This window comes from Stenella coeruleoalba, assembly GCF_951394435.1.
Source record: "Stenella coeruleoalba genome assembly, chromosome: 3".
NCBI classification, from domain to species: Eukaryota; Metazoa; Chordata; class Mammalia; order Artiodactyla; family Delphinidae; genus Stenella; species Stenella coeruleoalba.
Genome location: NC_137148.1, coordinates 16311591 through 16324339, shown reverse-complemented (window position 1 = coordinate 16324339; position 12749 = coordinate 16311591). Strand labels below are relative to the sequence as shown.

The window sequence follows — 12749 nt, the reverse complement described above, 5'->3', positions numbered from 1 at the left end:
TTTTACATCCTGCTATGGTTTCCTTTTATTCAATTTATATTAATTTTTTATCCAGTTTAAAGTAGTTATGCAAGACTTTCTGTAATACTTGTTTTATTTTTAAAACATTATATTTCAAGTTTAGAGATTTGTTTTCTTCTTGTCACCTAATATTTCAGTTTCAGCAAGACAAAGTTTGTTCTCATATGTATATGTATATTTATGTGTGTGTGTGTGTGTACATACATACATATATGTACACATATATATATATATATCTTCTTATCTCTTTCATTTTATTTCAAAGTTTTCTTGTTCAAGTTCAGTGAGCCTACTGCCAAGTACATTTTTTGCAGTTCCAGGGAGATACACAATATCCCTTGTCAAGAGTTCATTATTCTGCTGTGCTAAGCCTTTCTGGGTAGGAAGCTCTTTGTTTCCTGAATCCTCTTTTCTTTTCAAAAGTCAAACCTTCAGCTGGAAAAGCGAAAGAATATCGTCTGTCTCCATGTGCGAGAGCTTTCTATTTGAGAACTTAAAATGCACTAGAAACATATTCAGGCTTTCTTCTTGTTTCTCATCATGTTTCTGATTGCATTTCCAAAAATTATCTTGAAAAAGAACATGTTTCCAGATTAAGAATGTAAAGTGGCCACGAGGCTAGAGCCATGAAAGAGAGTCCCCATCTACCCCTGCATGTTATCATGTCATTCCACACATTATGATATTTACTGAGACCAGGGACCAGTGTCTTACATCTCTTCTTCAGAGGACCAGCAGTAAGATTCTCAAACGTGTTTGTGCCTATGAGCCCACGTTCAAACCTTTTCCTTAGGCTAAGGAATTGTACATATATGCAAGTTTATATTAATCATGAAGCAACATCCTACACCTGATAGGTGTGCTTACTCAAAGGTCAGGTTTCCAGGAGAGTACCTGTGATAGCTATACTCTTAAAAACACACGTGATGCAGTTTCTCCTCTTTTTTTTCCATCATTCTGAAACCTGCTTCAGAGTAGGCAATCGACACACTTTTCTTTAAATTTCTCTTCTTCCAGGTGAGAAAATATTTTAAATAACTTATTAGATTATTTATTTATGTTCTATAACAAATCTTCAACAACTTATACATATATATGTGCATATATATGTGTATATAATTTTAATTTACGTATATAATGTGTATTATTCATGTTTTATTACCTGCGTTATATTGAATATTTGAAATATTCATTATCTTTCTATTGCATTAGTTTGGCAATGTACAACCAAGAGAATATAGCTGTAGGGTATTGTATCATGACTATCATAAACATACTCATAATTTTAAAAATTCCAATTTTCAGAATAAGAGAAATTGATAGGAAAAAAAGAATCCCTAAAAGTAATTGTCTAATGATTTACTGACTTTTTAGTGAAAAGTAATTAACTCAGATGTGTAGTCACAGGTTGGATGATCAGGGAAGCAGGCTCTGGATTGGAGTTAGGGGGCAGGATATTTATTGGAGTGTGCTCTCATGATCGACATCTGTGGACCACAATGGAAGTGGAAGAAAGAAAGGTAGAGTGAGCAATTAAGCTGCCATGCAATTTGAATGTGTCCATGGCTGACCCCATGGGAAAGCTCTGGAACTAAACTTGCCCTTCAGTATTTTCTGCATTCAGCAGAAATGGCTTGACATTTATAACCTTGCAGCAATAAGTCATTGGCTATGTGTTGCTCCAGAAAAGTGTAACCTTGGGCCAGGTCGCAATCTACAGTTCAGGCAACAAGTCACTTCATGCAGAGGTTCTGAGCAGCACATCCAAGTGTGCACCAAAAGGGTCCTTTAGCTAACAGTCACGGAAGGGGGACTAACAATGCTAAGATAAACATTTCCTATGTGCACCTGAGGCATCAATACCAATTGGAAGTGAACTGATGGAGTAGAGGCAGTATGACATCCTGGTATTGAGCAGGGTTCTAGAATGTATTTGGGTTATAGCTTGATTATTCACTAGCTCTGTGATTTGAGGCAATTTATCCTCTGGGACTGAGGTTATTTATTTTAAAATTATTATTCCTAATAAAAATGATTTTCCCTAAAATGTAAGGAATTTAACATCCTCTCCCTTATAGGGTTGTGTGGACTGATCAAAATACCTCATGCAATCATTTACTATAGTACATAGTATTTTTAAAGCACATAAAAAATGAAATTAACTATTTTATTCATTATTAACTTACCCTTGGTGTGCCCACTATAACAAGAGTGCTTCAAATCACAAGTTTAAAATAGTTTATCAATTGATCTGGTGTCTCCATAAATACATTACCTGTACCAATGATTCTTAAACATTTTTGTACATTAACCTCACCCAAAGTTCACTAAAAATATAGCTGTCTATTTCTACCACTTATATTAAGAGTCACCAGGTTTGTGGTAGGAACCACTGGCTCACCCCGAAGTCTGGTATCCATGTATCCTTTTCAATCCTTTGGCTATTATGCCCATGCCCCAAATGCTTACCGCTTCCTTCCTCCTCTGTCATCCACTATTTCCCCTCCCCTTCAGTCCAGGCCTTATTAACTTTTCACATATGTTTCTCCATTTGAGAATGAGTTTTAGTCCCTGGTTAATAATCTCCCCTTCACGTTCCTTTATCCATTTCATAAACGGAAAAGAAATCGCACATGCCCATTTTATCCATTAAAGGAACTGTGAATCTTTAATGGCGGCTTTACTAAGTCCATGTTGTTCTGCTTATGTCTGTCATAGATAACACAGCCAGCATTCTGACAAGGCGGAGGAGATTTAGTCGAACTATTCAGGATGTGTATTACCTCCCCATTATGATCTCTGACGGTGGAATCCCCTCTCTCAGCAGCAGCAGTACCCTCACCATCAGGGTTTGTGCGTGCGAGAGAGACGGGCGCGTGCGGACCTGCCGTGCAGAAGCCCTCCTGTCCTCGGCTGGCTTGAGTACAGGAGCCTTAATCGCTATTCTACTCTGTGTTGTCATTCTCCTAGGTAAGTCATTCTAAATCTTAATGTGTGATGACGATTCTGAGTGTACCCTACAATGGCGCGTTAGAAAAGAGAGCAAAAGAGACAGAGAGAGAGAGAGAGAGAGAGAGAGAGAGAGAGTCATTTTGACAAAACTTTGGAATTAGTAGTGCTTTACGTGATAACAAGACATGACTGTTTCCTTTAATTAACTTTCTCAATACCATAGTTAATCTGGAAATAATTTGGTTCAAATGTGATGAAAGAGTTGAAATATTAAAAGAAGGGATACAATAGGAGAAATCTTTTTGGAAAGGACCTATTTTAGAAAGAATTGATATTAAATATTCTAAATTTCCTATTGAAAGGGCATTTACAATTTATTTCAAAGAACATAGGTGACATTACTCTGCAAATGAATCTAACCACCAAATAAAAGGAATAAATTTCTTGTAGAATTTCTATCAGTCTAAAATGAGTTTATCATCAATCTTAGCTGAAGTTTAAAGGATTAAATATAAAATAATTTTTTCCTCAGATATATCAAATTTTATTAAATTAAAACTAATACATTTTTTAGATTATTTTTTGCATTACATTTTATTTTAATAGAAAATACTTTCTCTAATTTTATGTTATCTTTTTAATAGTTGGAATCTTATCACAACTGCATTTGAAACTAATATTACTATAATCTCTTTAGAATTGCTATACAAAACAAGAAAGGAAATCCAGATTTTTTTATAGGAAAGGCAGATGTAAATAATCTTTTGCTTTATAGTTTAAAATGGGTACATATATATATTTTCCAGTGTGTCCTCTCCCTCTAGTTTTCTCTTAGGAGCCTTATCTTTTGTTCTTTTCTTGCTACTGTGCATACATAAGGAAAACAAACAAACTATGTACTTTGAGACACAGATATTTTTGCAAGGAATATCCTTTGTTTTGTTCCTGGGTTAGAAGACAAATTACCCGTACAGAGGAGTGGAGATCAAGGCGGAATAAGATTGAGTAGAAAGGATGTTTAGGCAGGATTGAGGCAGGTTGGGGTAAAATGGCAAAAATAGTGGGCTTTGTTCTAGGAGTTTGAGGAGAAGTTGAAAGTAGGTGCGTCCCATCATAAAATTTGCATGTTGAACAAAGATGATTATGAATGAAGTGGAGAACAGATCTCATGCTGGTAAAGAGAGCAGGTAGGCAAACTGACTAGAAATATGACACATTTGTCTCACTCAGATATAGCATAATTTGGACCAGTATACTTAAAATGGAGCTGAAGAAAGATTGATAGTACCAAGATGTCTTAGGTGAAATCAAAAGTGATCTTGGGTAATAGGCTGCAAATCACAGTGTGGAAATATTTACCAAAATCTTTACTGAATGCTTATTGGAAGTACCTGAGATTCCATGTGAAAACTGCAGTGTTAATTATTTCAGGTCAGTGAACAATTACTTAATGTTTATGACATGGTGTCTTTTCTTGGAACAAGTTTCCAAGGGCTAAAAGTAAAGTAGCCAAAAATTAAAAAAAAAAAAAAAGTGATCTTGGATAAACTGGATTTGAGACTGAGTTAGAACAGTATCAAAGAAGACTTTTCATCTCTTGCTGAATATGGGCCCTGATCTTCCCTGGGTTGGGGGACACCAGAAATGCATTTTGTTGATGTTACCACAGCAAGAGTCTATAAAGAGAGAGAGGATAGACTAGGACTGAGCTGTGATAAACTCCAGTGTGATCTTTAAATCAAGAAGGATGCGGTAGCATAGAGCAAAGGAAAAATCACAGAACAAGGAACAAAATTAGTAAGGTATAATATCCTGAAACAAAGAAAGTAAGTGCATCAAGGAGGACAGAGCATTCAACAGTGTTCAAAGCTGCCCAAAAGTTAAATAAATTGAGTAGCAAAAAGTATCAATTGCACTTAGCAACTTGGAGTGTGGAGGTTTGATTCACCATAACAAAAACTATTTCACTGCAGTACAGTCTTTTGCAGAAGTGTGGTAGAGATGGTATCTGGGAAAATCAGGCTTTCTTGATTTTATTAATTTATATATTGATTATTTATATATATTTTAACTGCTATTTTCTTTAGAAATTAACAAATTACCTTTTATGTCTTTGAAACTGAAAATCAAAATATCACAAACCAAAAAGGAAAACAAAACAAGAACAAAACCCCGAAGAATAAACAACTATAAATATTGAACCCTCTAGGGTTCCTAACTGAAACTGAAAAGAATAGAACTCAGTGACCTTTCATAAGTCAATTTTACTTCCATTAAAACAAAAACAAACACTCTGACATTACTATAAGTTCCTCCAGAGGCCTTATTCTGAAAGATATTTCAACTGGTGGAGGCATGTTACCTTTGGCTTTTGTTTTCATTTATCATCATAAAATTATTTTTGCATACTAACATTAAAAATCTTTAAAATTGAAAGATGTCAATATAAGGTACATTCAGGTGTACTATATAAAATAACATTTTATTATTTCATGAAACAATACATCCCTTTAATTGACTTTATGAAAATCTTTTCCCTTTGGGGTAAATAAGAGAACATTTCTATATTTTATGCTGTACCTCAGGGCTAATGAAACAAAATTTCTATTTGATATGTTTGCTCTTTCAATTTTTATTGAAACTCAAATGTGTCTTTACAGTTTTATCCAAAGGTTGCAGAATTTCTTAAGCTTAGATTTAAACAATCACTATTTATAATGTAATTTATATTTTTCATGGCATTTTAAGGGTTTATATCGTTATTCAGAAAATATCTGACCCACAGACTTGGATGGAGTCATCTGCAGTTTTGAAATATTGTTGGTTAATGTGTGAGCTCATAGGTTTCAAGGAAAATATCAACAACATCAGAGGTAGCAATACTTTTAGAACTTGTAATTCTGAAATAGCATTCAACCTCAACAGCTAAATAAATCATGAAGTTAAGTTAATCTTTTAATACTGAAAAATGTTTTACTTAGTAGCTGTTTGTGAACATGACTGTGATTGTGGAAACTCAGCCCCAGTTTTGCCACTAATTAACTGTGTGATTTCAGGACCCATGAAGTCTCTTTCTTCTATTTCTGAATCTATGAAAATAAAGTTTCAACTAGAATGAACTTAGAGTCATCTGCAAACTTCTGTGGTGCTTATTTATGTTTTATTATAGGTTAAATATGATTCAACATTTTACAGTTTGGTCAGACTCCATCTATGTATATATTGATTACCAGAAGATGGGGTGCTTGAAAACCAAAGGGCCTAACTTTAAATGGTAAATGTAAACATTGTGAGTTGAGTTATGTTTTGTCAGGATTACCTTTTCAGATCCATTTCAAGGAATGGATAGAAAAGAATTTAGAGTGAGCCATCATGATGCAATCAGTTTGGTGCCAGAGTAGGGGATTGTCAGAGTCCTCTTTCCCTCCCAGGGATCTGACATTTCTTTCCCAACCCACCCTATTACTTGTCAGAGGGACCGGAACTGTTGGTAGAGTGAACCAGTGCAAGAGATGATTGAATCAGGATCTGCATCAGACCTCTGGAAGGCTACCTTTGTAGTCCATGCATCACATATGATCTGCTGACCTAGATGAATCCACCACATAGTTTGCTCCTATTCTTGGATGTAAATTTCATCATAAATGGGGATCAAGGTGGGTGTGGTGGGAGGAGAGTGAGGAACTAGGAGAGGAGGTGGAATTGATGAGAAGATAACTGCCAACCTGCTTGCCATGAAAGCTATTTTAAATGACCTTGTGGGCTCCCCTGAGTTTGAAAAATTGTTTCAATGAGAAATGTCATTACCAATTATGGCTACAGAAGCTAATCAGAATCATCTCCCTGACTTGGGCCACCTCATTCTACCAAGTTTAGTACTCACATATGATGGTATGAAAAAAGAATCAAGTGATATGTAGGGGTAAACAAATCTGCTATGAAAAGTAGTTTGGGGGAGTATGTTAGGAGTCAGTACATAATGTATTCAAATGCAAGTTGTATGTCAGTTTCAGTTATGAAAACTCAAAGCCCCTTAGTACTCTAAGCACTGGAATGATAATATAAGTAAGTAAATATAATATAGGAGAAAACAAAGAGAAAACTGTTTCCACAAATTTGAATTCCTTTATGAATAGAATAAATTACTGACACAATAAATTCATTATAATTTTCTTATATAAAAAGAAGCACTTGGGTTTAAAATCCTGGCCAGACTTAAAGAGAAGAAAAACACATATACTAACCAAGAATAAAATATTCATTAGAATAAAGACATCTCAAAAATACTACAATTAATTCATTTTATTCCAGACTATGTAATCAAACTTGAAAATACCAGAAATCATTTATAATATAATTTTGAACAAAAGACAAGCTCTGTACCCCTCTCTCTCTCTCTCTCTCTTTTTTTTTTAATAACACCATGGCTCTATCATATTATATTTTCCCAGATGAACCACTGAAAGAAGTACTACCCTGTTATACATGTATGGTTTGATATACTGTGGGAGACTCATTTGAATATGCTTATTTGCCTGCCAGTTCGTAAATAGGGATTTAATTCTCAAATTTATATGTATGATTATTATCTTCATTTATTCTCTTCAAATAAATTTGGCCTTGGGATTTTGGGGGAAACATTTAATTTGTTTTTCAAACTTTAAAATTATTCTCAAGCAAAATTAGGTGTTTGGTATTATTAGGAGCAGTAAGTTGATTTTTAAAAATATTTAAAAATTATTTTCCTAGTGAGACTATTACTATTTCCTAGTGAGACTATTACTATGAAGATTCACTTAACCCAGTGCCACATTATCACTCTCACAGAGATTATTCTTTTGTTCATCCACATAAGAATTGTTTACAGAGTATCTGCTGTGTGCCATTCGCTCCAGAAACCTCTACTGAACAAACATGATTGTAAAGAAATTCATTAGGAGTGTACCTTCTCATTCATGCTTCCACATTCTTCTCTGAATTGATTTGAATTTGCCTTTGACTAAAGGGACCATATGTCTGTATTTGTCCTGATGTCCTGATGTAATTATAAACAAAATCCCCTTCCACCCTTAAAAAGTGTCCCAGATTGTACGGCTATTTATAAATTGATCTTTATAATAAATAGTTATGTAACAAATCTAGGAATCATTTGTCACTGACAAGTAACTCTCTTTGTCTAGAAAAAGAGAAAGATGTAAAACTCTAAATTCAAACTTACCTAGTATCTATATTTTGAATCAACACACATATATCAGGAACATTTTCTTAAATTCGGGGAAATAAACAAATAAAAGCTATCATAATAATAAACCCAGCATAATCCACTATGTTTCATTAGGCAAATATGATACTGATATTGGTGAAGGACATAAATTACCTCCATACTTCGATAATAGTATTGAGCACATTCTTCCTGTTATACATGCACATAAAGTCCCTTGGCATTAACTACCAACCATTTCAACATAAGGAAAATAATTTATTGACAAAAGTAAGAAATTTTACTATAATAAATTAGGCAGTCTGTAGAAATAGATGTTTTGATCTAGAACAGCCTCCTCAGTTAATCATAAAGATGAGCAGAAGTATATAGTGGATGATAAATATAAACCTCTGGGTAGAATGGAGTGCATTATTTGAGGATACTGCTTGGGCCACTGAATTAGAAAGCTGTAGGCTGGATTTACACTAAAATAAACAGTGAGGTATTAAATGCATATTGATGGCATTCAGTGAAATGTTTCTTTGTTGTTGTTTGTTTGTTTCTTTTTCCCAAAAAGAAAGTATAAGCAACGTGAATGGGAAACTACTGTATTCTGTAGCAGAGCCTTTATGAAGCAGAGCCACATGCAGCATCAGCATTTCATTTTCTGCTTTTTCTGTAATCACTCCCTTTCCAACACAGTGACTCACTAATTCCCCATGTCTACTATAATCTCCCTATTGCATTTCCCCATTACTTAGGCAGTATCCTCTTATTCCATACTTTTCCAGATGATTCCCTGACCCTCCCTAAAGATGTTTTGTCTCTTTTTTCTTTATTCCCACAGGTTCCCACTTGCCTCTTGTATGCAAAATTAGCTTCTTCCCAGTACACTGTGACCACCTCTTTCCACATATGGTAGATTTCCCTCTCATAATTATCCTTTCCACTTCTGGCTTGAATATCTATTCCTCTTTCTCTCTACATTTTCAAGTCTTAAAATCACATATACACTATGATATCTAGTTCAAATACAGGCAAAGCTTATCTGTATTGTTTATGGGTATACATAAAAAGGGGTTAAACTATAAAGAGAAGCAAGGAAACAATAAAAGAAAAAGAAGTTATTTTTTAGAGGGGAAGGGTAAAAGGGTGGATTCGAAAGTGTCAGGTATGTTCTTTATCAGAGAACAGGTAACCCGGTGTTTGCTTGCTTTCTGACCATTTGTTAAAGCTTACACATAATCAGTATTTCCAGGTAAAATACAGTTTACAGACATAAATAAATAGACAAAATACAGTATAGAAATGTGAGTTTTGTATAAAACTTATATATCTGTAGGAATTTCTGTGTGTGTGTATGTATACACATACACCTACAGATATATTACATGGGACACACTTAAGCTATATATATGTATAAGCTATAATATACTTTTGAGATGTATATATATACACACTTATGCTATAATATGTATAGCATAAATATGTCCTATACATAATATTGGGACAAATATCTAATATATATACTTAATGTGTTCATAAAATATTTGTACATTGCATGAGACATACTTAATTGTATATTACACATATATGTGTATACATACACATATTATATATAGTATGTAATATGTACGAATACATATATTATACATGTATTTTTGTTGTGTTTCATCTCATATTATACATATAAATACATATATTTTTTCTGTTGTTATTCATATCAAATTTACATTTAATTAAGTGTCCTGCATTATTTGCTAAATCTAACAACCCTACATTCCATTTGAATATACCTCTCTGATTATTATATTATAAGGAATGTTTTAAATACTAGTGAACCTTATAATTGTTATCATAAAGCCTAAATTATCAGCTAACCAAGAAGCAAACAGTCTGTAGAGATGAAGTAAAGGGTATTGGGCCTAATGACATAAAGTAGAAATATCTTTCTATTTAGTAATGGTTTAATACCATCAAATAGAGTAATCTGAAACTATTGAAAAACCACCAACGCAAAATACCCAAGACCTATTTCTATTAATTTATTCAACGGCTACAACATTATTGATAATAAGAACCTATTCACTGCTTTTGGCTAAGTTGCCCTAAGACACACGGCCAACAGGTCACTCAGTTCCTTGTTCTATATTTTTAAAATAATGAAGTTTAATATGGTAATGGAAACATCATCATCTTTGGTGTGAAAAGTCATAAACTACAGCCCAAGGTTTTCCACCTGCCATTTGTGTGGTCTTACAGTTACATGGTATTTACTCATGTAATCTCTCCTGAGTCTCAGTTTCCTCATTTTAAAAATGAGGAAATCCCCAGCTCTGCTTTGAGGATTAAGTTAAAAAGTTATGTAAAGAGCATTGTGTAAACAAAAAAATTCCTATGAAACCTAAATTATGTACAAATAAAATAACATATTGGGGGCTTCCCTGGTGGAACAGTGGTTGAGAGTCTGCCTGCTAATGCAGGGGACACGGGTTTGAGCCCTGGTCTGGAAGGATCCCACATGCCACGGAGCAACTAGGCCCGTGAGCCACAACTAATGAGCCTGCACTTCTGGAGCCTGTGCTCCGCAACAAGAGAGGCCTCGATAGTGAGAGGTCCGCGCACCGCGATGAAGAATGGTCCCCGTTTGCCACAACTAGGGAGAGCCCTTGCACAGAAACGAAGACCCAACACAGCAAAAATAAATAAATTAATTTAAAAAAAATAACATCTTTTGCAGCTTGATAGATAAGTGCGATAATTAATGCCTGATAATATTATTCTAAAGGATAATGAACAAACAAGGTGTACCATGTAAAATATTCCTGCTTTGATTTTCTACAAAGCATCAAAAGGAAAGAGTTAATTATAGGGTCTCCTTCTTCCTATTTTACAAAAACTTAAAATATCCTGCCTTTAGTGTACTCCTTAGAAGGATAAGTATCTATAGATTGACTCCCACACAGAATTATTTTTCCAGTCAAAATTTCATATTGCTTTTCCATCATCTGTTTCCCTGACTGAACGATTAGACTTCATCACTGGTCACGAATCCTGAAGCCATAGCCTGGCAAATGAGAATATCACAGAGTTCTCCAGAAGATCAGCGATTCCCAATGTTTTGTAGAGATAGATAGTCATTTTCTACATTCTTCAAGATGTTAAAATCTCTTGTGGTGGTATTCACAGAGTGCAGAGATCAGGGCTGTGTTACAACGTAAGCCTAAATGGAATGTAGCTGATGATAGTGGCTGGGAATTGCTGATGTCCAATCTCCAAGAATGTCCTTCTTCTTTTTCTAACCCTTCATCCTCTTTCCATTTTTCCTTAGCAATTGTAGTACTTTTCATCACCCTGAGACGCAGCAAAAAAGAGCCCCTGATCATTTCAGAGGAGGACGTGCGGGAGAACGTGGTCACCTATGATGACGAGGGGGGCGGCGAGGAAGACACCGAGGCCTTTGACATCACAGCCTTGAGGAATCCGTCTGCTGCCGAGGAGCTCAAGCACCGGAGAGATATCAGACCGGAAATGAAACTCACCCCCAGGCACCAGACGTTTTCCACCCTGGAAAGTATAGATGTTCAGGAGTTTATTAAGCAAAGACTGGCTGAAGCCGACCTAGACCCCAGCGTCCCGCCTTATGACTCTCTGCAGACTTACGCCTATGAGGGTCAGAGATCAGAAGCTGGGTCCATCAGCTCGCTGGATTCAGCAACCACACAATCAGACCAGGATTATCAGTACCTTGGAGACTGGGGACCCGAGTTTAAAAAGTTAGCTGAACTCTATGGAGAAATAGAATCTGAAAGAACAACTTAGGGGGTCAATTCTTGCAACCTTCTAGAATTCGCTTCCTGAGCAAGTGGAGATATAACCTCAGCAATGGCAAGGAAGAAGCTTGGAAACAGTATTAGGAACTAAGCAAGCAGAGCACAGCTACTGTAGAAACAAGTGCCCTTTTCATGATCGAAACTGGGTTATTTAATCGGAAGAAAGTCAAATTAAAAAAAAAAAAATACAGAGAAAAAGCTATTGTTCCTTGTGTATATTTTCAATTGCTCAATAAAGTCTGTGTACTGTTTAATGAAGAATTCCTGAATTAAGCCAAACAATGATATTTGTTTCAATATTTTGTGATTTCTTTTCAAAAGGAAAACTGAACAAAAAGTTTCCAAATCACTTATGACTGATTTCTAGGGGTGGTACACTGTAAAATGAAACTGGTGAAGTTAGTCACAACCTCTTTTTCCACTATTTCTGGTGGACTCTTGAGACCCACACCCTGTTTTTGTGACACATCTCATTAGCTTTGTCTCGTGTTGAAATGACACGAGATATTTCCAATATACCAGGCCACTCTGTCATGGACTTGTATGTATCATTTTCCTTTGCCCTCCCCACTTCTTTTCTCCATATGAAATTGATGGAGCATGGGGATTTGCTGCTTGCACTATGATGTATGCAACTTCTGTGCACCAGTTGTGCACTGCTCTGAATCACGGAGACTACTGTCTCTGTCCTGCCTGTCCCCCTTTATTTTAACAGGAGAACCCCCTTTTTTAAGTGGATA

The 12749-nt window shown here is 35.3% G+C and overlaps 1 protein-coding gene across 1 annotated transcript in view; it reads left to right on the top strand.

The window, feature by feature from the left end:
- CDH18 (cadherin 18) overlaps positions 1-12245 on the top strand; it is a 612477-nt gene extending 600232 nt beyond the window's left edge. Inside the window, exons 11-12 of the mRNA XM_079918320.1 lie at positions 2740-2991; positions 11508-12245. Coding sequence (XP_079774446.1) covers positions 2740-2991; positions 11508-11998 — 743 coding nt within the window. The 3' untranslated portion in view covers positions 11999-12245. The remainder of the gene's footprint in view (positions 1-2739; positions 2992-11507) is intronic.
- The last annotated feature ends 504 nt before the right edge of the window (positions 12246-12749 follow it).